At 38.6% G+C, this 24,588-nt stretch overlaps 1 protein-coding gene across 1 annotated transcript; it reads left to right on the top strand.

Moving 5' to 3' along the window:
• The first annotated feature begins 28 nt into the window (after positions 1-28).
• On the top strand, positions 29-24,241 carry LOC135467900 (CD151 antigen-like). The gene is made up of 9 exons (XM_064745821.1): positions 29-107; positions 13,206-13,394; positions 14,778-14,969; positions 17,520-17,594; positions 17,813-17,886; positions 18,860-18,884; positions 20,104-20,256; positions 22,268-22,351; positions 22,823-24,241. Exons 2-9 carry the CDS (start codon positions 13,299-13,301, stop codon positions 22,880-22,882), a joined length of 759 nt encoding a protein of 252 aa, XP_064601891.1. The 5' UTR covers positions 29-107; positions 13,206-13,298; the 3' UTR covers positions 22,883-24,241.
• Positions 24,242-24,588: the final 347 nt, after the last annotated feature.

Genomic DNA, 24,588 nt, shown 5'->3' with positions numbered 1-24,588 from the left:
GGTGACGAATTGCACGCGGTATGATGACGATGAATTGAATGGCCCAGACTGGGAGGTACCTGCTCGAAGTTGGAACATCGGAACAGTTGGAGGCCAGCTTGAAACAGGTTGGTAATGACTTGCTTATGAAAATGGAATCCCCTCTTGGGCATCACAGTGTGTAGATGCTCAACTAAGAGCGGGTGTTTTTATTTTAGGCTCTGCCCAGCCTGACACTAAATTGAGCTCGCGTGGCGTAAATTTATTGTAAAATGCGCCGGACTAAGTTACAAACTAAGTACCGTAACGTACATGTATCAGTTGTGACGTCTCAATTTCAAGCCAAAGGTTATCTTGTTGAGTGTCAGTGTATATTTATGACATGTGCATTGACACTGTTCTCATATTGCCTTGATTTTCTTCTTAGCACAAACGAGTGAGTTTTTATGATATCTGTTGACTAATCCCAAAGTCATAATTTATTAATATTACTTATTAAGTCAGTCAAACTGAAGATTGATAATTTAACCATCTTGCTGGGATGGATTGTTGTCATTAATTTAATTTTAATATTAACTTTTAAAGCCCAGAATTTCAAACTTTAATACACCATTAAATTTATTTTAAATTTGTAGAAAATGAATATCGGTACCAATCTCTCCTCAGTTATTGTTTATTTTGGTAGGACATGTACGTTCAAGGTAAATTTAGCCTAAAGTATTCAAATTGCAGAATTACAAATTCCAGTTAATTCAAAATGAAAACAATAGGCAGCAACCCAATGAATAATTATAATTATGACATTTCTAAATCAGTTCAGAGTGATTGGCTATACATGCTTGAAATAAGTTGTTTTAAACTTCACAGTAAGCCACATTTGCGTTTCTGACTGTGTGCTATGAGATTGCTTTTATGTTAAGTTTGGCAAAATTTTGTTCAGCCAGCGATGACCCTAATTGGAGTCAGAGCACACTCGATTTTTGATCCGCGAGTGTAGCAAACACCTGATTTAATAATGTACTATCAAACCGAGCAGATCTGTACATCATCAGATCAGTTGAGCCAAACACGTGTGGCTATCCACATTACAGAAGCAGTGGCAGTAGCACCCATGCAGTGCTGTGGCTTTTGAAGTTTGAGACTGAAGCTGGGTTTAACATGAAGGTAATAAAGCAGCAACATTTCAAGACACATGTATCACTGTCTGCTTTGTAGCTTCAGTTAAAATTTTTGAATGTTTTTGCCACAAGTAACTGTGGATGACAAATGCATTTGCAATGTAGAATTTTAATGAGTCTGATTTTTTTAATATCGCCACTAAATTCATATATATATATCTAGAACGAAAAGTAGAGAAAAGTAAAACAGGATCTCACAATATTTCAAGTTAAAAAAATGAAGTAAGTAAGAATGTGTCTTATTCATATTGGAAATGGCAAGCAGTATGGTGCATTTCGAGTCCTCTGTCATAGCTACATTGTTCTGCATTCATACAGTGCATTTTCTTTAGCTTCTTGACATATTAAGGTGTATAAAATGTTTAAAAAATATCCCAAGTCAAAATGTTGTGAAAGATATACATGTACTGCTGTACATTTAATCCATGTGAATATATTTAAACGGAAAGTTATGCAAAATTTTTAATACTGATATTCATTACTTACATATGTCTTCTATATATATAAAAAGTGAGAAAGGATTATACATTTGTGCCCTTTGGCAATCATTCATACTTGTACATGTATATTTGCATGAATTAGAAAGAAAAAAAATATTGACAGAGACCGTGACCATTACAAGATGCTCTCAGTGATATCCATGTATAGCCTTGTACGTACATGATATCAAGAGACCAGTTTTGTCAGCTACATGTACCACTCCAGAAATACTTCGGTAATGATCCACACACAGGTCCATACGGCTCCTTAAGCTGCCGGAGGCGACGAGACTGAACCGAATGACCTTGATTCTAAGATGACTGGGTCATGGGGCGATAATGCTGTCTGGCGTTATAGCCAGGTAATTTGATCAGGTATAGGACAGGTGAGGTCAGGCCCGGGGTCAAAGTGGACATACATGTACGCTTAACACCCCCTGATCATTGCTAATGCTCACCAGTGTACCATGTGATGGCCTACAGGATATACAGCAGGCTATACACAAAGAAAAACTCCTCTACCTCTACCTTTGATATAGTTCTATGTAAGTCTTGTTTAGGTATCATAGCATGACAGTCAAAGTGTAACCAAATAAATATCCTGTGTCATTATAGGACAATGTTAGTTTAACTTACAAAATCTTGCTGTGACTGAAGGTAAATTGAGCATCAAAATTTTAATTTGTCCATTTTGAACGTTTGTGAATATAGTGTATATCCAGTGACTACATTAAGATGTACGTTCAAGTGAGGGTGAGCCTTTTGTATAAATAAAGTGTATATTTGGTCTTTGTGACAAAATTAAATGAATCCAATTAAACAAAACAACCTCTCCACTCCTTTTGAGGTTGCCTCTAAACCTTTCCCAAATGCTTCCTGTGCATGTAGATATCTTTGAATAGTCTGCATACTGACTGTAAGGTTGTTTGCTGAAATCCAGTTCTCTGCAGTGCTCATGAATTGCAGAGGTTTACTCCTGACCTAGCACTTCGGTTTCCTTCATCCATAAAGCTTGCCGCCATAATATATTTATTTTTTTATTTGATTGGTGTTTTACGCTGTACTCACGAATATTTCATTTGTATGATGGCGGCCAGCATTATGGTGGAAGGAAACCGAGCGGAGCCTGGGAGAAACCCATAACCATTCGCAAGTTGCAGAGAGGAAGCCAGCATAAGCTGGACTTGAACTCACAGGGATCGCGTTGGTGTTAGGCTCCTGTGTCGTTACACTGCGCTATCACGCTGATCAACTCGCTATAATATAAATGAAAAATTTCATTATATTTCATTGAGTATATTAAACTATAATGAAACTAATGGCTCAAAATGAAGTATGTATACATTAATGCATGTCTGTGTTCAGTTGTTTTGGTGCATGTATTTCTGGTTTCTGAAGCCTTCAGATTTCTATGGTATGGAATCACAACATGTACATGTGCATGTATCTAGGTATTTTGCGTGGAGATAGATTGTAGGCAGTCATTCTGAAGTCAAGTATTGGACACGACTCTGTCTGGGCAACTGCTAATAAACTAAATCATGCAGAATTTCATGTAATCTGCCGAGGTTCATTTTGGTCGCTTTCCAACAGTATCCGAGGAGAGGAGAAAAATCAATATTCATCCAATTTCCATGATTATTTTTCCAAATATCTCCACATGTTCTCAGTCTGATTCCCTGATGTACTGACTTCAGCCTGGTGTGTAATTCATAAATAGACATGAAATCAATTGATGAGGAATAATTACATCCTTATCTCACTGAATATTCCATTTTAATTTCACTTCTCTCAACCCGTGGACTAAATGGCATCAGTAATCACCTGATTGATTTGATCTCTTAATAATTCCAAGTATTTAATATCTGCATGAATATGTCTGCCCTAACTGGTATATTTCTAATGTTTCCATGCCACAAACCATCCATATGTGAGCTAAGTTTGGATATTATAATATATGTACAATGCATCTATGCTTATAGAGGCCATGCTACAAAAGAGGCCATATCCACTGATCAAATCCAGTTTCCTGTTTTTGCCAAAAATAGCTTAAATTATTGCCGTTCAGTATATATCGGACTTGTACAGGTCTGTTCTGGTTATAGTAATAAAATGATTCTAAAGTTTTAAAATCTATAAAGCAACCCATATTCTTCATTTTTGCTAACTTTAGTATTGATTTTGAACTGTAACTCATGCACAGGAAAAGGTGATGTTTTTTGAAAGGTAATTATTTGGGCTATTCTAAAACATTAAAAAAAATTTTATTGGATTTGTGCTGATCAATTTTTTGGCAATAAGCCAGCAGTATACCCGAAATGACCTAAAATTTTGTCACAAAAAGTGCATTTTAGAGACAAATAAATGTCACAAAATATTAGTTTAGTGTTGAAACTTACAATTTTCGAGTAGAATATCATCCCATGTTTCAAGCAAACCTCAACTCACCTTTGTAAAATCAGTGGAACTCTCAGAATTAGGAAAAATAGGCAAGTTAGTCATGGACGAAATTTATGGTCATTTTGGGTAGTCTTTTGGCTTTCTTTTATCGTGTGGGCAATTTTGAGTCAATGGCGTGCAGTAGATAATGTTTGAAAGTGTTGTCTGTCATCTGTATGCTCCATTTGCACAACATGGTGGGCAAATCCTTCTAACTTTTTAAGTAATGTTCAAATGTGTTGTCACCTGAAAAATTTGGCTTGCTCATGACTCCTTTCATGATTGTACGCAAGTGCTTTTCGTGAAAGAATTTTGCAAAACCAGTTCTGTTCCATACCGGCTGTATGAAAAGGTCAGAGGTCAGATTTGGTATGTCATTGCTGTTATGTAAGCGTTCGTGAATTTTTTTTTCTTACTATTATGAATATCATTCTTTGGTACACCTGAGACACCTGCACATGAGCTAGATGCTTTTTATATCAAACCCTGCCATTCTTCCACCATGTTTGGCCTATATTTATAGCTGAAGAAATATTGTTGAAGAAATAAATATACATCGACCATTCAACATTTACAGATTTGGCTGTATTAAACTATTAGGTTTCCAGAAGTGGCATAAAGTATATGCATTTTTGAGCTGGCTCACTTCAAGGAAGTTCCACCGTAATTCCTCAACTTTCCACATATATGAAAGAGCAACTTTCAGTGCAATTTGTGCACATTTTTAATTTGATTTTGGGAAACAAAACAATATTGGTTAGGATGGGTCCCAGTTTCATGGCTTCACCAAAAGTATAATTTTATCAATCAACACAGAATAATGTCTTCTGAATATGCGTGAACAAACACCCTGCAAGCATGCGAAAAGGTTGAAGAATTATGGTAATCTTACCACAGTGGGGTATTGTTCTGAAAACACAGCATTTTAACCACATCTACTGAAAGCCAAATAAACAGTATACGTGATTTGTAGTAAAGGAGGAGATATTTCAGACTTAAAGGAGAAGAAGACTTAAGAATATGACATTATAGGCTGAAAAGAGCACATTTTTTTCTGTCTGGTGGCGCCTGCTGCGTAATATTGCGATTTTCCCTCGCCATACACGAAAAGCCTGAAAACGGCACAGCTGGCATAAATTGCTGAATCCATCGCGTCCTCCATCTTTAACACCCTGTAGTTTATGCTGGGGTGTGTTGCCTCTCAGCCAATGAGAGTCGTTAAAACTGCCGACTTGTTTGTGTAAACTCGGAACCTACGTCCAACATTCTGGTTTCCCTATCGTCAGGCGGAAAACGAACTGTACTCTTTTGCTACCTTCTGAGAAGAAGAGTTCTACCGGAAATGTACGAACTGCACTTCGGCGGTTTCCATTGGCAATTCTCCTCCTAACACAGAAGACTTCAGGACTAGTTCTTGGGCAAAATGGAGTCGCCCACAGCAGATGTTGGCGCTGACTTTATTTATAATTTATAAACTTGAGGTACATATTAGAATTTTTGTTATGGCATCGTACCTGCTAGGAAATGCATACTTTTTCCAGTGGTATTTGACTGATATTTAAATTTTCTTCTTCTTTAAAGGTAGAGTTAATTTCAGGCTCACTAGTATGAGATTAGTTTGTCCAAATTAGGCTTTGTCATAGTGCTGTTATATTTACATGTACACGTGCATCGTAACGCGCTCCTGCATCTTAACACCAGATAGCACAGTTGGTAGAGTGTCTGCTTCGGGAGCGGTAGATTCAGGGTCAGTTCTGGGTCGAGTCACACTTAAGATCTTAAAAGAACCTCGCTTGGCGTTCAGCATGAAGGGGATACTGACCTGTATCAGTATAATGGCTCTGGCGGGGGTGACTAACTCGCCTTCGGTAAGGCGTCTCGTGAAGGAGCACTAGATAAAAGAGTGGTGGAAGTCCGCCCTGCAACAAGAAGGCACATCGCATGCACTCTAAGGACTCATTCGTCGTCATATGACTGAAAAATTGTTAAGTATGACATTAAACCCCAAGCACTCACTCACTCACTCACTTCTTCACCTAAACAGTTATAGCTTTGTATTGAGGGTATTGTAATGTGGTATCTAATCATGCTATGATTCTCATTAGTCACTGCCTTAATTGCAGTTCTGTTATGCATGAATAAATCATGCTAGATACGCTGTGCGTGAAATTGCACTGTATGAATGTACAGTACTACATGCGCATGAACTTTGGGTGCACAATGTTGTCTGCCACAGTGACAGTATTGTGTCTAACACAGCTGCAGTGTATAAAGCAGTCATATAAACTCCATGCATAAACATCATTTGTGAAAACTACCGATCCTAGTTCTATTTTTTTGTCTTGTGAAACTTTCATTCATATCTACATGTATACATGTTGTAGACTAACACTCAACTGTACATGTATCTGCATAACCAAAACAACACCTTCTTCCTGATAAACTTTACTGCCTGTGGTCATTTTATGCATACATTTACAAACAGGGAAAGTTATCGTTCCTTAAAGCTCACATAGTTAATTGCATTTATTTATTTAATAGACTTGATGAACACTGAGGTTGTAATGCTTTCAAAAAGGTATATTTAGGTACGTATATATAAAACCTGATGATGGTTTTAGGGCAATAATTTCTTATCTGCTCATCATGTGCAGCTACATTAGCTAGACAATCAGAGCTGTGATATACCTTAATTCTTCTAAAATTTGTGACAAGACATTAGTAGTGTTGAAAGCAGAATATTACATTTCTTTACCAGGCTTTTGGAAAAGTAAAGATATGAGTAAAGATATGAGTACAGGTATGTTCATTAGAATCTCAATATTCCTGCTAGAATTACATATATATTGGCTAAAATGAGCGGACCAGGTGTCCCAAATTTTAAAAGAAGTAGGGTAGTCAGGATAATTAAGAATCCATCGACTCAACTGAGTTTTGTGGTCAGACAGTGTGAGCGAGCTTGTGGAAATAGCAATCCTGTACACTGAAGCATTTTCAGTGGAAGAGACCTGTGTATGTATACATGCAATTAAATAGCATCGCAGAAAGTCAAAATGTTGCTCAACTATCATTTGCTTTGTTTACAGGCGAGTCTGTCACTAGGCCTGGTCAAATTTTTGATATCCTTTTAGACTTAACATTAACTGAACAAGAGGTATTGGATTTTTTGCAAGATATATTAAAAGTTGCAGTTGTGGGGGTTTTTTTCTACCTGTTTATTAAGTACTAAAATTCAGGAAGCACCTGTGACCATTTTATTCTCAGAATTGGGTTTAAATCTGAACATTTAAACATAAACTATAAATAAAAGAATGTGCAGCCTTCAAGAGTGAGTGAAAATTGACAATGAGACAATGGTGAAATAACAAAGATCCAGGTAACAGTAGTACCTGTGTAGAGCAGGCGTATTTGGAAGTGTGTGATATATCAAAAATGTAATTCTGTAAGAACTTGTCTGTTCCATTTCTTCTGATTAAACTTTATAAGATGAAGAGTCCTATGGCCACTTGAACACAAAGGTTACAAGATTCTATGCTTCAATTTTATAATCAACGTGTTAAATTTATTTTGCCCAGTCTTAATGTTTTGGTGACTTTCTTGTTTTTCAATTATGTTTTAAACAGAACAGTATCTGAGACAGTCCACATGTCCGCAAATTAGATGACTGAATTATTTTTATACCTTCTTCAGACATTGAAAAAAAGACTCATTCTGCCCATAAAACCATTCTAAAAACTTTAAATGGTGTGGTCTAAAGAGTAGTGCAGTGCTGGTAGGTATATAATAAGGGGTATATATATACTGCAGATTGGTCAGCACATAGCAGGTACCATAAAGCTGTTCTGGTTGACTGTTGGTACAGTGAGGTCAACTCAGTGACTCAGTGCATGAGTGGTTTGTTGGTATTGGTATGATTTCTTGTTCAATTGTTTAAATACCAGATTAACATTCTAGCATGGACAAATCTCATTACCAGCTTAATGATATCATATGTATGTCTACTTTGTACGCATGTTTGATGCTAGCCAGTACACCTATGTGTTGTTAACGCATTGTGTCAGAAATTGGTACTGTATCCTGGGAATATTAAGTTACATAAGCTTTATGTATTGTGCAATAATGTAGAGCAAGTATTCCTCAACGTCAAGGGCACTTTTCCATAAACAGAGTATAGGGTATTGTCAATGCCACAACCTTTTGACCTGTTACCAGGCAAATTTACCCAAACATCTTTTTAAAAGCATGGACCTGATGTTGAATGTACATCTTTATGTTTAGTGGATGTCAAAAGCAACCTTAAGCAAGTAATGAAGTATTCTCCAGCCATTTGTTAATAGATCCCTTCAAAAATCATTTACAAAGGATATGGAGAATTACTGTACTTAGAGTGACATTGTATGTGTTTGTTACTGTTGTTGTTTTGTTGATCAGTTCTGTGGCAAGTGTTCAATTCCCACAGGTGGCAATGATTGCTTTTATCATGTGGTTATACTCTAGCTCCTTGTTTTTGCACATGAGCCTCTCCCACATACCAGTTTTGACCTTTAGGGTGAGGGTGGGTGTGGCTAGAACAGACTGGATTATCTAAACAGTGTTTCCTGATGCTGACCACATGAAGACAGGATGGTCAGCCGCAGAAGAATTTGTTTGTTGTGCCTTTGAAGCTTGACTATTCCCACACACAAGTTGCTGGTTTTCTGCATGCATGTTCGAGGCTTCGGTCAGATGAGACTCCACATTGCTGTCGGCAGTCTGGCTGAACAACTAAATGGTTTGTATGTCAGTGTTTCCTGCTCCTTAGTTTCTACATTGAGCTTGAAGTTCATGCAGTGATAGATAACATTTCTGAGATTGGCAGCTGTGTTTACTCACTATGATACATGTACATACAATATTGCTATGTCGTCATGCACAACAGCTTTGAGTGTGTAGATTTTTAAGAATTCAGAGACGTATACTTGTGCTTTATTGTCCATTTTTTACCAGTCTGTTTTGTGGCCACTTGTAAAAAACTAATAGAATGTGTTGCTCACTTTTAAACAGCATGAAGGTGTGTTTAGATATCTTTGAAAGTGCTGCCATGACATACAGGTACTTGTAGGTTTAGAGTGTGAACACATGTCTATAGAGACCTCTGGGGATCTACATGCAGACCCTTTTCATTAATACCATGAATATGTGCATGCAGGACAATACCTGTATTTTATAACTGGAACACGGTGTACTTCAGTAAGGTTGGGCTTTTGTTTGAAATTTACATATATGCAGGTGTTTCCTTTAAAAGGAGTGTGGATTTTTTAATGTGGAGCCTGATGTCAGATTTTTTTTATCAGAATTCATGAAAGTGAATGAAAGTGATCCAGTTTTCCTAGACAAGTTTTTATTAATTCTGGTGGGGTCTCGTCCAGTACATGTATATTGTATATTGAAGTTTGTTCTGATTAGTAAACTGTCCAGAGTGTGTGCCTGTGTAGATATAATGGTGAGAAATGGTATGAGTAGTGACTGAAGAATTGGGCTTACATATACATGTACATTCTGATTGTACACAGTATATGTACCCAGACTCCTCAACAAATTCAGCCAGTTAAACACAACTTCAGAAGCATTTTCAAAGATTAAAATGTCTTGCTTGGATTGAGACACGTTGTGAATTTTATAATCTGGAATTACCTACCCAGATATGGTAAATTAACATTCCATTAATATGCCAAAACACGCACTTAATAAATTGTTTGTGGTTGAAATTTTTAGAGGATTTAGGGTAGGTAACATTAAACTGCCAAACAAATTGGTGACAATTGTCAGTCAAAGTTTTCCTCTTATTTCCTATCAATATTCACGCAACTTTCATGATATAAGACATGCTATAAGCTGCTTTCTTTCACTATTCAAGTGTCAGCTGATATATTGGGGATTTGGATCAAGCCTCCATGCTGTAAAACATCTATAATTAGGCTGACATTTTGACACAGGCTGTAAACCTGTGTTAGTTACTGAGGGCTGAGTCAGATTTCATACCAACTTAAGACAAGGACAGTAATTTGTCTGGCCTTGCTGTATACTGTGCTAAGGCACGCAATAAGGGGTGGGGGCTACTATAAACTTGGTATGTGACCTTATATGGAGTGATGGGGATTTGTTAAAATCGTGTGCCTATTATAAACACAGGCTTAAAACAGCCAAAGTACATGGGGGTTGTGGTACATACTGTAGACATGCATTGATCCCTTTGAAGGAGGTTGGTCAACAGGCAGTAAGTGATGTTTTTTTCTCATGTAATGTAGATCATTTCACTGGACTTATTTGGGAAGTATCACATGTACACTTAGGTGTAGCCACTCTGATAATGTTGTAATAGGTAAGTTGTAAGCTGCCAGCTACATGTAGTTTATACTGCACACAATTTTTTCAGTACTCCAAGCATGTAACCTGAATTAATAAATTCTGTGTAGGCCAACATGAAGCTCTGAAGTTAGCCCATGTACATGATATGTAATTATATAAACGAAAAATCAACCCTACCAAATTGTTCATTTGTTGATTGGTACGAAATGTTGAAGAATTGCATGAAGGGTGAAGCGATGTGAATTGCATGAAGGGTGAAGCTGTGAAAATTGCCTCTCTTTTGAAACTCAGTGTTTTAAGTAGATATATTAATAATTAAACCGTAAATATTCAAGCTTTTCAACCTCTAAAGCATTTTTTTCAGTGGAATTTATGCGTACAGTTATTATTAACATGACACCAAAGATGATTTTTTTGTGTCATTTGAGATGCAAGCTTCATAAAACTGTGCAAATTATTTCTCTGCGCCCCGTAGTTGTCTCAGAATGTCACAAAATATTGGAGAGATGGTTTGAGAAATTATGCGTACATGTATAAATGTAGTTCAAATACATGTAGCTGTTATGATTACATCTGTTCCAACAGTTTTGGATATTTACATGCACTCATAATGTTCACGTATATGTATCAGAATTGTCTGATTTCAAACCGAATTTCAGTATACATGTATGTATCTGTACATATATCCTACTGCTAACTTTTAAAATATAAATTTCCACAAATGTATAGAAAAATCTATCTCTGTGTAGATGCACATGAGTGAGTGCTTGGGGTTTAACGTCGTACTCAACAAAGTCTTAGGTGTGACTCAATCAAGGATTGATCCTGGATCTACCAGTCCCGATAGACGCACATGTGTGTACAACAGTACCAAGTGGCTGTGTGATGGCAGCACTTAATTTTGCATACCCATCTGTTGATCATGATTGTGCACTACATACAAGGATGTGTACTCTGTATGTGTAATTTCATTATCATTCATATGTAGAAATTCTGTCCTCCAATGATACAAAGAAGCCAGTGATCCAAGTGGTTACATGTACTTCACATGTTGTCCCTTTTTTTTCTGTGCTGGATGAAATCCTGACAATATTTGGCTAAATTGGTTGGTGGTCCTTAGCAACAAATGGAGAGACAGTGTCAATATCAGAACCCGGAATGGCCCGGTAAATAAGGTCTCTATGGAAACTCAGGTGATCAGTAAAAGCAACGTTTTAATGTATTAATAACATTGTCCAAGTGGCTATAACTACAAGTGTCAGTGTATATGTCGCCAGCATGGGAAAATGCTCCCAACACTAGACTGTCTATCATTCTACTGCCATCTATCCGTGGTTTTTTTCTTCGTGTGAGTAGGCTGCATGTACACAGTAACATGACCATTGATTGATATCAGTATGGTGCAATGCAAAAACGACTAACTCACATGTCTGTCGTCATGAATAGCTTAGCAATAATGCCTCATGGATATAGGTAGCAAAGTGGATTTTTTGGCATTCGTTAAACTTTTTTTTTTCATGTTTAAGAACCGTTGGATGTCTTGCCATATATTCTGTTCTCAGATTTGTTACACTGTATAATGACATTTAGTTGTTAGGTGCTGGGAAAATGCAGCCATAACCTGTTTTTGTTAAAGAGTGGAGGCAAACTCTCTATTTTGGGCGGCAAAACCTTGTTAATCTTTTGTACATTCAAATATGCCGGTGAAGGCCCTTACATGTATCTACCAAATTAAAGCTGAAAAACTTCAGAAACTTAAAAGCTGGCATTTTGAATGTGCATAAAGAAATTTTGTAGAACACAACTCAAAATGCTGCTTTCAGAGAGCTCTTAAATCTGTGAATGAATGAAATTTGTGTGAAAACCAAACTTTTAATTGGTAAACCATCGTATTTTGTTCAATTTACTTGTTAGTTTCAATACAACTTGATTGTTATGGGAGTCTGAATGTTTTCTGGAACTACACGTGAAATGGCTCTCAATCTGCTGTGTGAAACTTTAATGCAGTTGACAAGGTTCTCTGCTCCAGACTTGAATGTGCATGTACCATTCTAATGAAAGGCAGATGTATCCAGCATTGTCCCAGTACCTCAGTCTGTGAGACATTACTCTTGTCAAGTACGATGTTAAACCCCAAGCACTCACTCACTCATATTACTCTTTTCCGTTCAGACAAACTTGTAACCAATATTAGATTGTCACAGTCCCGCATTAAACCACAATATCTGATTTTGTATATCCAGCTTTTAGTAGTTATACTTGAGAGTTCTGAAAGTCTAAAAGCCTGGGTGTCTTAAAGAAGACTGGTATACATTCCCCATTGGCACGCACGCCCAACCAGATTCTTGTCAGTCTGATAAGAACATTCTGAATTTGTATCATTTGATATCATAGAGCACTCTGCTCAAGATACAAAGCGAATATTAGACTTCCTCGTTCTGTTTTTTTATTATCTCCATGAAAAACATGAAACACATAAAAGTTGATTATATCCAAAGATACTCCTGTTACAGTGCAATTGATAAATATTTCGATCACAATTTTATTTGGGCCTTGTCTTCTACGCTGACTGTAGGGACATGTATATACATTCTTTGAAGCATCCCTGTAGTCTATGCCACCTGTATAGGGATTGGTGTTACCCTGATGATTCTCTTACCAAATTTGAACTACCTGTTTTAATGGGCACCTGTGTGAGATGTTCAGAAATTGCATGAAAATACCAATTTTCAATGTTTAGTTGTGTGTTGTTATACAATGTATTGTCTTGTTATCTCTCCAGGTACATGAGCGTAATACAGCAGCCCGTGGGACAAACGAGGTTGACAAGGGGAGATAAGTCCAGATTAGGGTGTTTGTGACATCAGCAGCCAACATGAGCACACAGCGGAGTAAGAAAAAGGATAAAGATGGAGTCTGTGGGCTGTTCTTTCTCCGCAATATCCTGACCATCTTTAACATCATATTCTGGGTAGGATATTGTTTCTGTGTGGTTAAACATGCACGTGTGTGTTCCATTTCAACAGGATAATCTGTGTAGGAAATCATGCTACAATGCAACATGCAGGCTAAGAAACAATTCAGAGGCAACATCAGTTTATTTTTTGTTTTACGAGTAAGCATGTACACTGAAAAAAAATCCAAAAAGGGAATGAAAATAAAATTGATAATCCACCTTTTTCTTTTGTCCAGTCTTGGCAGTTTGTATGATTTTTTTTCCTGTTTTTTGACTTTCCTGTCTTGTACAGGTGAAAATTGCTGGGACAATCCACAGCTCCCACAAATTTGACAATTTTTATTTTTATACCCTGCTTAGTGCTCTGACATTGGACAAAGATTTGTACTGCCCAGAAAACAACAATTTAAACTGGTATAGCCTAACACGGTTCAGAGAAACCTGACATCATGCCATACACATGTACATGTAGGTTATAGATGGTATACAGGTGACTTTCACATCATATTTTGAGTAGGAAACCAGGCTAGTTTCTACCATAAACTTTGTATGAACATCATAAGGTTGCCACAAGTAAAAATCTGTGTCAAGTAGAAGTAAATCATTAAACTTCTGTCCTCGCCGTTTGGACGTAATGATTTATGGCACAGACTTTGTAGGAAGTCTAGTTTTACCTACAAATACAAATCACCAACCTGTTAATGGATATATTGTTTATTGAGTTGAGGGAGCCTCCATGGCTCATGGGGTTAGCAGGCCAGCACAGCACAATGACCCAGGAGTCTCTCACCAATGTGGTCGCTGTGATTTCAAGTCCAGCTCATACTGGCTTCCACTCCGGCGGTAAGTGAGAAAATCTGCCAGCAACCTGCAGATGGTTGTGGTTTTCCCAGGGCTCTGCCCAGTTTCCTACCACCATAATGCTGGCTGCATCATATAAGTAAAATACTCTCATGTAAGGCACAAAATACCAATCAAATAAATAAACAGATATTTAGTTGATGGGTGTTTAACATCATTCTTAACAATTTTTCACTTTACTTTGTGATGGTATACATTGGAAAGAGAAGATGGGGTTTTCATGAAAGGGCAAATCACCAACCTTTGCCAAGTTACATATTCTGTGTGGTCAGGGGACCAGTCTCACAAAACCATTTCTGAATTTGTAATGCAATCTTAAAACTTTTTATTTGGGTTTAGAAATTTTTGTTTTCCTCATCAGTATTGTCATTATTTCAACTTTCATGAAGTACCAAAAACTAAGCATTGTGAAAAGGGTCCAAAATGGCTTTGTGGTCAATGAACTTAAAGTACATAAAACTTTAAATAAAGCTAAAATTACTGATTTTTTGTGGAGTTATATCGATATCTTTACCAAACAGTGATGTGTCATTGCAGTTTTCTGGAGCAACATTCCTGGCTGTAGGTGTATGGACGATGGTTGCCAAACATTCCTATGTCAGCCTGTTGTCCAATGACATGTATGCGACGACCACCTACTTGTTCCTTGCCACAGGGGGATTCATCATTCTTGTCAGCTTCCTCGGTTGTCTGGGGGTCTGGAAGGACAGCAGAGTCTGCCTTGTCATTGTGAGTACACCACTAACTAGTGTCAGGTTTTACACTGCTGGCTGTGCAGTAGTATGGAAGGACAGCAGGGTCTCTCTCACCATTGTGAGTACACCATTATCTAGTGCCACGGTTTTTATATTGCTGGTTCTCTTTACATCTTGAAGGACAGCAGAGCCTGTCTCATCTTTGTGACTACACCACTAACTAGTGTCAGGTTTTACACTGCTGGATGTCCAGGGGCTGGAAGGACAGCAGTCTGACTCATCATTGTGAGTACACCTCTAGCTAGTGTCAGGTTTTACACTGCTGGATGTCCGGGGGTTTAGAATGATAGCAGGGTCTGTCTCATCATTGTGAGTGCAGCACTAACTAGTGTCAGGTTTCACACTGCTGCATGTCCGGGGGTCTGAAAGGATAGCAGGGTCTGCCTCATTGTTACGAGTACACCACTAACTAGTGTCAGGTTTTACACTGCTGGCTGTGCAGTAGTCTGGAAGGACAGCAGGATCTCTCTCACCATTGTGAGTACACCATTATCTAGTGCCAGGTTTTTTATATTGCTGGTTCTCTTCACATCTTGAAGGACAGCAGAGCCTGTCTCATCTTTGTGACTACACCACTAACTAGTGTCAGGTTTTACACTGCTGGATGTCCAGGGGCTGGAAGGACAGCAGTCTGACTCATCATTGTGAGTACACCTCTAGCTAGTGTCAGGTTTTACACTGCTGGATGTCCGGGGGTTTAGAATGATAGCAGGGTCTGTCTCATCATTGTGAGTGCAGCACTAACTAGTGTCAGGTTTCACACTGCTGCATGTCCGGGGGTCTGAAAGGATAGCAGGGTCTGCCTCATTGTTACGAATACACCACTAACTAGTGTCAGGTTTTACACTGCTGGCTGTGCAGTAGTCTGGAAGGACAGCAGGATCTCTCTCATCATTGTGAGTACACCATTATCTAGTGCCAGGTTTTTTATATTGCTGGTTCTCTTCACATCTTGAAGGACAGCAGAGCCTGTCTCATCTTTGTGACTTCACCACTAACTAGTGTCAGGTTTTACACTGCTGGATGTCCGGGGGTCTGGAAGGACAGCAGAGTGTGACTCATCATTGTGAGTACACCTCTACCTAGTGTCAGGTTTTACACTGCTGGATGTCCGGGGGTTTAGAATGATAGCAGGGTCTGTCTCATCATTGTGAGTGCAGCACTAACTAGTGTCAGGTTTCACACTGCTGCATGTCCGGGGGTCTGAAAGGATAGCAGGGTCTGCCTCATTGATATGATTACACAACTAACTAGTGTCAGATTTTACCCTACTGGATGTCCTGGGGTCTGGAGGGACAACAGGTTCTGTCTCATCATTGTGAGTACACCTCTATCTAGTGTCAGGTTTTACATTGCTGGTTGTCTGGGGGTCTGGATAGATAGCAGGATCCATCTCATCATTGTGAGTGCAGCACTAACTAGTGTCAGGTTTCACACTGCTGCATGTCTGGGGGTCTGAAAGGATAGCAGGGTCTGCCTCATTGATATGATTACACAACTAACTAGTGTCAGATTTTACCCTACTGGATGTCCTGGGGTCTTGAGGGACAACAGGTTCTGTCTCATCATTGTGAGTACACCTCTATCTAGTGTCAGGTTTTACATTGCTGGTTGTCTGGGGGTCTGGATAGATAGCAGGATCCGTCTCATCATTGTGAGTGCAGCACTAACTAGTGTCAGGTTTCACACTGCTGCATGTCTGGGGGTCTGAAAGGATAGCAGGGTCTGCCTCATTGTTACGAATACACCACTAACTAGTGTCAGGTTTTACACTGCTGGCTGTGCAGTAGTCTGGAAGGACAGCAGGGTCTCTCTCACCATTGTGAGTACACCATTATCTTGTGCCAGGTTTTTTATATTGCTGGTTCTCTTTACATCTTGAAGGACAGCAGAGCCTGTCTCATGTTTGTGACAACACCACTAACTAGTGTCAGGTTTTACACTGCTGGATGTCCGGGGGTCTGGAAGGACAGCAGAGTGTGACTCATCATTGTGAGTACACCTCTAGCTAGTGTTACACTGCTGCTTGTCTGGGGGTCTGGATGGATAGCAGGATCCGTCTCATCATTGTGAGTGCAGCACTAACTAGTGTCAGGTTTCACACTGCTGGATGTCCGGGGGTCTGAAAGGATAGCGGGGTCTGCCTCATTGTTATGAGTACACCACTAACTAGTGTCGGGTTTTACACTACTGGGAACATACTACAAATTCTCAGTTTTCTTTATCGTCATTTCAGATTTTCTCTGTGAATATCAAAAGTTGATCTGAAGAATGCTTACATGTAAAGTCCTATTTGAAGAATGATCTGTTCGATAATGTTTAATAACGAACATGATGAAAGAAAAGACGTACATGTATCACAATTACTTATAAAATTGTCCTGATCAAGATCATTATTAAATTTAGATACATGGCGAGGGTGAATTAACTGTGTAGCCCCAGTGGGTTTGAGGTTTATAAAATTAATGATCTTGTAATGATTGCACATGGATATATGTTTGAAACTGCCCATTCTGTGTTTCAGTATGCCCTCTTCTTGTTACTGATATTCCTGTTGGAAGCAATATCTGGAGTTCTGGCCTACATGTACGAGGGAGCAGTAAGTTGCTTATCATCAAATAATTAAGTCACTGTATTTAGATTTTCAGCCAATGAAAACTGTCATTTTTATATCAGTGATTTCTTCCTTTTGGTTGAAGTGGCGAACAGGCTGAACTGTGCCTGAGTTCAGTACTTGGTAGGTTTGATAATAGCTATGAAGTGTTGCATTGAGTGAAGACGCAGTGTTTTGGTAATAATTTGCTTTTCGTTTTACAGATAAGGGGAGAGCTGAGTAGAAATCTCAATGACACAATGTTACAGATGTACAAGATAGATCCTGACAAAACCAGGTCCATAGACAGCCTGCAACATGATGTGAGTACTTGATACTTAACTGTCACTTAGATAGATCCTGACAAAACCAGGCCCATAGACAGCCTACTACATGATTTGAGTACTTAATACTTAACTGTCACTTAGATAGATCTTGACAAATCCAGGTGCATGGACAGCCTACAACATGATGTGAGTACTTGATACTTAACTGTCACTTAGATAGATCCTGACAAAACCAGGACCATAGACAGCCTACAACATGATGTGAGTACTTGAAACTTAACTGTCACTTAGATAGATCCTGACAAAACATGACCCACAGACAGCCTACAACATGATGTGTGTACTTGATACTTAACTCACTTAGATAGATCCTGACAAAACCAGGACCATAGACATCCCACAACATGATGTGAATACTTGAAACTTAACTGTCACTTAGATAGATCCTGACAAAACATGACCCACAGACAGCCTACAACATGATGTGTGTACTTGATACTTAACTGTCACTTAGATAGATCCTGACAAAACCAGGACCATAGACAACCCACAACATGATGTGAGTACTTGGAACTTAACTGTGACTTAGATAGATCCTGACAAAACATGACCCACAGACAGCCTACAACATGATGTGTGTACTTGATACTTAACTGTCACTTAGATAGATCCTGACAAAACCAGGACCATAGACATCCCACAACATGATGTGAGTACTTGGGACTTAACTGTCACTTAGATAGATCCTGACAAAACATGACCCACAGACAGCCTACAACATGATGTGAGTACTTGATACTTAACTGTCACTTAGATAGATCCTGACAAAACCAGGTCCATAGACTGCCTAAAACATGATGTGAGTACTTGATACTTAACTGTCACTTAGATAGATCCTGACAAAACCAGGTCCATAGACTGCCTGAAACATGATGTGAGTACTTGATACTTAACTGTCACTTAGATAGATCCTGACGAAACCAGGTCCATAGACAGCCTACAACATGATGTGAGTACTTGATACTTAACTGTCACTCAGATAGATCCTGACAAAACATGACCCACAGACAGCCTACAACATGATGTGAGTACTTGATACTTAACTGTCACTTAGATAGATCCTGACGAAACATGACCCACAGACAGCCTACAACATGATCTGAATACTTCATACCTAACTCACTAGGATAGATCCTGACAAAACCAGGTCCATAAACAGCCTACAACATGGCATGAGTAGTGTACTTGATTCTTTTTCTCTATTTTCAAATGTCAGCTAAATTTGTTTTCATGTATGCCTTGTTGGCAGAGGATAGGATGCTGAGTGAACATTGAGCTTACACTGACTCCAGCATGATATATTTGTGATGAGCGCCAATTCATTTATTTGAGCCTTCCTTTTTGTGTTTGAATTTATTAATGAAGCCAAATTTCCCAAGGCTGTGCTTGTCCCCATGGCTTGTAAAGTAGAGAGTAATTATTTTCCCTTGGCTGTCCTTGTCCCCATGGCTTGTAAAGTAGACAGTAATTATTTTCCCATGGCTATCCTTGTTCCCATGGCTTGTAAAGTAGACTAATTATTTTCCCAAGGCTGTCCTTGTTCCCATGGCTTGTAAAGTAGACAGTGATTATTTTCCCAAGGCTGTCCTTGTTCCCATGGCTTGTAAAGTAGACAGTAATTATTTTCCCAAGGCTGACCTTGTTCCCATGGCTTGTAAAGTAGACAGTAATTATTTTCCCAAGGCTGTCCTTGTTCCCATGGCTTGTAAAGTAGACAGTAATTATTTTCTCAAGGCTGTCTTTGTTCCCATGACTTGTAAAGTAGACTAATTATTTTCCCAAGGCTGTCCTTGTTCCCATGGCTTGTAAAGTAGACAGTGATTATTTTCCCAAGGCTGTCCTTGTTCCCATGGCTTGTAAAGTAGACAGTAATTATTTTCCCAAGGCTGTCCTTGCTCCCATGGCTTGTAAAGTAGACAGTAATTATTTTCCCAAGGCTGTCCTTGCTCCCATGGCTTGTAAAGTAGACAGTAATTATTTCCCAAGGCTGTCCTTGCTCCCATGGCTTGTAAAGTAGACAGTAATTATTTTCCCAAGGCTGTCCTTGCTCCCATGGCTTGTAAAGTAGACAGTACTTATTTAAGTGAGATTAATCTTTCTGAGCATGAACTTCAAATTAATTTTAGAAAAAAATGAATCATTTAATCTGTGTCCACTTTTTGTTGCAGTTTGCTTGCTGTGGGTCAAGGAGATTTGAGGACTGGCAATACAGTGAATGGATTTCCACATTCAACACAAGCAACATAGTTCCAGATAGCTGTTGTATCTCCTACCGTCTGAAGTGTGGTGAACGGGACCATCCATCCAATATCAACTCCCCAGTAAGTGACACCACCTATCCAATATCAACTCTCCAGTAAGTAATACCACCTATCCAATATCAGCTGCCCAGTAAGTGACACCACCTATCCAATCACAACTCTCCAGTAAGTAATACCACCTATCCAATATCAACTCTCCAGTAAGTAACACAACATATCCATTATCATCTCACCTGTAAGTAAATACCACCTATCCAATATCATCTCCCCAGTAAGTGACCCCTCCTATCCAATATCATCTCCCCAGTAAGTGACCCCTCCTATCCAATATCAACTCCCCAGTAAGCGAGACCACCTATCCAATATCATCTCCCCAGTAAGTGACCCCTCCTATCCAATATCATCTCCCCAGTAAGTGACCCCTCCTATCCAGTATCAACTCCCCAGTAAGCGAGACCACCTATTCAATTCCAACTCTGCAGTAAGTAACACAGACTATCCAATAGCATCTGCCCAGTAAGTGACACCACCTATCCATTATCATCCCCTCATTAAGTGACACCACCTATCCAATATCAACTCCAGAGCAATGACACCACCTATCCATTATCAATTCCCCAGTAAGTGACACCACCTATCCAATATCAACTCCACAGAAACTGATACCACCAATATCATCTGTCCAGTAAGTAACACCACCTATCCAATATCAACTCAACAGCAAGTGAGACCTCTTATCCAATATTATCTGCCCAGTAAGTGACACCACCTATCCAATATCATCCCCTCTGTAAGTGACACCACCTACCCATTATCATCTCCCCAGCAGGTGACATCACCTATCCAGTATCATCCCTCCAGTAAGTAACACCATCCATCCAATCTCATCCCTTTAAGTGTATCAATTTTATCACAATATTTGGGTTATTAATGTTTCGGCCTTTTCCAACACGAATTACAAGTCTGAGGTATTTAGTCCAAAATTAGCTAAAGGACAAGACATCACCTGGCTAAAACGTATTTCAATCGAAAGCAGGATACTCAAGCTTTCTGTGAGATTTCACCAAGTAACATGTAGACCAAAACAATAGTACAGCACAAGTGGCTGGTGTGAGTTGAGGCAGCCATTTTGAGAATTTTACCCAGTCAAACACATTGCAATTAGATTGTGTGACTCAAGCTGTGACATAGCCTTTACCAATTCACTCCATGAAGTGACATATGATAACTCAGAACTACTGCATCAGACATCATTTTGAGATCGTTTACAACAATTTAGTTTCAAGTAGCTGAAAGGACATTTCACAAAGTGTTGTAACACAGGTCTGTATCATTTATGGACCACCACAGATGCAAAATTTGTTGATTTACAAGGGCTGTAATATTCATTGACTGTATTACAAATTATGTCAGACAGTAGCATACCGCCTCAGCTCAAACCATTTTCATCTCCCCCAAATATTTTTTGCAGTTAATTTTACCGTTTAGTCAGCAGTTTTTAAATAACAAATATCTGAGTCAGTGCAAAATTTATTAGGGATGCTGAAGTTTATGGGAATGAGAAGACAGCATCTCACTGGACAATTTCTTTTATTAATTAAATCTAAATCTATTATATAAGTTTTCCCGAAACTTTTTCTGGGTTAAAAAAATACTTTGAATGGTAGTCTTTCAGTGGACATGAACATTAGACAGGTGCTGCCATTCACTTTAAAAGAATATCGTCATTGTTGTTAAAAGCTTGTCTAAATATGATGTTTTTTGTGATAACATTTGGTGATTTATGCCTGTGTGTAACAGTACTAGTGATTCATATTTTTGACTTGTAAAGATGATGTACTTGCCGTATTAAAACTGTTGCAGATGTAATATCTGACTTTTCGGTAAGACAATGACCTCTGTGACCTGTAGGATACTCATTATGCTACATGCAGATTGCTAGTATTTTTCTAGACCATATGTAATGACATCTATCCCTTACATAACCTAAACGTATATTTCATGTTCAGGGACAATGTGGATACTTGTACCCGCCTGTGAATTGTTACTACAAGTATTTATGTCGTTGTAGGCTTGTATTGACAGACTGGAGGCATATCTTAAGAGACACCTGATCATTATAGGAGGTATAGGCTTAGGACTGTGTTGTTTACAGGTAAGGTCCAGACAACGGTAACAGATCTTGTACTCTGTGTTTTCTTTCTTCGTGTCCATTTTTATATGGTTACTTACAACATGGGTTCCTACTCAGCACTCGTTGAAAACATGTGTAGCCCGACACGCTTACAGTATTACTATATTACATTTGTATCTTCTCAGGCAGCGACCCGCATTCAATAGGGGGCAACCTGCAGACTTTGCTCGGTTTCCTTCCATCACAATGCTGACAGCCAACGTATAAATGAAATATTCTTGAGTAAGGCATAAAATATCAATCAAATAAATGACGATAAATGTAAGTAAAACATTTTTCGATAAAAAACCAATCAAAAGAATAAATAAATTACATGTATATAACTATTGCCCTGCCTTTACTCAATGCTGGCAAAGTGGTACTTGGTAATTGCTTTCATTTCTTGGTGGCCTTCCCCATGCTCCTCATTGCCCTTGTTTTCCTTGATTTCAGATATTTGGGATTGTATTTGCCTGCTGTTTGTCAATGAAGATCAAGGAGTTCAGGCAATGAAGACCTTTCAGTGCTGTCTGTATCTGATGTGCCACACCCTTCGGCATCCATCAGACTAGCGTGACCAGAGGCAGTCCGTCACATGTCCATGTTGTTGTTACTATAAATAGTGCTGAATTGAAGAGTGTGATGCTGTGACAATAAGAGAAGGTGGTGAGGTTGAGAATGACATTTGCGGTTCTGCTTAAAGTGTGCGCCGTAATTATTGAATGACTTACGGCAGACTTGCAGTTTGGGGTTTTCACCAGTGATGTGGATGTTTCAATGGCCAATGGGCAGGAGACGTTCTTTGATTGAATTTCCTAAACAGGATGGAATTTAAATGTTTTTTCCATGTTTCAGGGTGGAAATCCTGGTTCCCATGATTTTAGCGTTAAGATGCACTCGTATATCCTTGCCCTTTAAACACATGTGATTTTTATTCATCTAGTCACTGCCTAGAAATTGACTTTGTTGGAATATCATGTGATACATACCCCTGTCCAAGATGGCTGCAATGCCTGACTGTTAAAATAGATCACGTTGGTTGTTCACTGTTATATAGTTACTATGACTTGGTGTTGATGAATAGTATGACTTCAAGTTAAATTCAGCTCCAATTTAGTCAGTCATAAACATGTATAATCTTGTGATGTAATCACAAAGACTGTTTAACAGGAAGAATCACATTCCAGATATTTAAAGTTTTATTAAGTTGTACATTCCTTAAAGTAGTTGATAAGAATATTTTTGGAAAATGAACACTTTAGTTGTGTAGATCATGATGAATATTTACATATCATGGGGCTATCTCCCTTTGTGCCCCTTACACAAGAATATATAGGCATGTGTGAACGGCGTTAGAAAGAGTTATCTTCTCTTGGGTTGGTATATTTTTGATACTTTGCTTTGCACATTCTAATGTGATTCTAGGAAATGTTCATATTCAGGATGCCTCGCTAAAGCAGTTTCTACATCTGTAAACCTAAGCTAAAGAGTTCCAAAGCAACAGAAAATAACAAGTTCAGAAATGGCCAAAAATATAAAATGTTTGTTGAGATTAACCATCAAAATCTATGTAGGTTCCATATTGTCAGCCAACAAGCTTGGACTAAGAAAAGAAAGAAGCATAAAGTGCTGTGTGGTGAGTGTTAACAAAGCAAGGGTTAGTTCCCGCGATAATAAACCAAAGTTGTTAAGTCTGTTGTTTTAATTCTTCTTGCAGCTGTGTGCAGTTGTGTATTTGTATTTTTTTAAAAATCTGTGTGGATTTCTGCAGTTTTTAAAAGGTTGTGAACCACATTTTTTTGTTTTCCAGTTGTAGTTGTGATTTTAGAGCAATTTAGTTTCAGTAAGAAAAGTGTTTTGGAACCCTAGTGCCAAGTTAAATTGTATTTGTTTGGGTTTATTTAGATACTTCTGTGTTAAAGGTTGAATGTTGCATTTTTATATGAAGTGCAGAAGAAACTTACAAGTAGTTATAGTTGTAGACACCAGATTTGACCCTGTAAACATTACAGTACAGCCTCTCCATTTCACGTCCATTATTGTGTCTTATGGTGCTCTTGTCTTAGGGACACAGCTGTCACAGAGGTTAACTGTTATGTCAGACACAAAAAGTCGCTAGCCGGACATCGGGAGTTTGTACATTCCCCTTCTACCATGGTTTGTAGGGCTTGGCAACGATAAATGGTGGAGGTTCATGTAACTGCTTGTACAGTCTAACA

The sequence above is a fragment of the Liolophura sinensis genome, chromosome 6 (genome assembly GCF_032854445.1).
Source record: "Liolophura sinensis isolate JHLJ2023 chromosome 6, CUHK_Ljap_v2, whole genome shotgun sequence".
Taxonomy (NCBI): Eukaryota; Metazoa; Mollusca; class Polyplacophora; order Chitonida; family Chitonidae; genus Liolophura; species Liolophura sinensis.
Note: the sequence above shows the minus strand (reverse complement) of the source record. Positions and strands in the feature narration are given on the sequence as shown.

What these genes read in the sequence shown, in the direction of transcription:
- LOC135467900 (XM_064745821.1), top strand. Translation starts at nt 13,299, where the DNA reads ATGAGCACACAGCGGAGTAAGAAAAAGGATAAAGATGGAGTCTGTGGG. An exon ending in ATAGATCCTGACAAAACCAG is followed by an intron (nt 17,887 to 18,859) that starts GTCCATAGACAG and finishes TGACGAAACCAG; the next exon opens with GTCCATAGACAGCCTACAAC. An exon ending in CATCCAATATCAACTCCCCA is followed by an intron (nt 20,257 to 22,267) that starts GTAAGTGACACC and finishes ATGTCGTTGTAG; the next exon opens with GCTTGTATTGACAGACTGGA.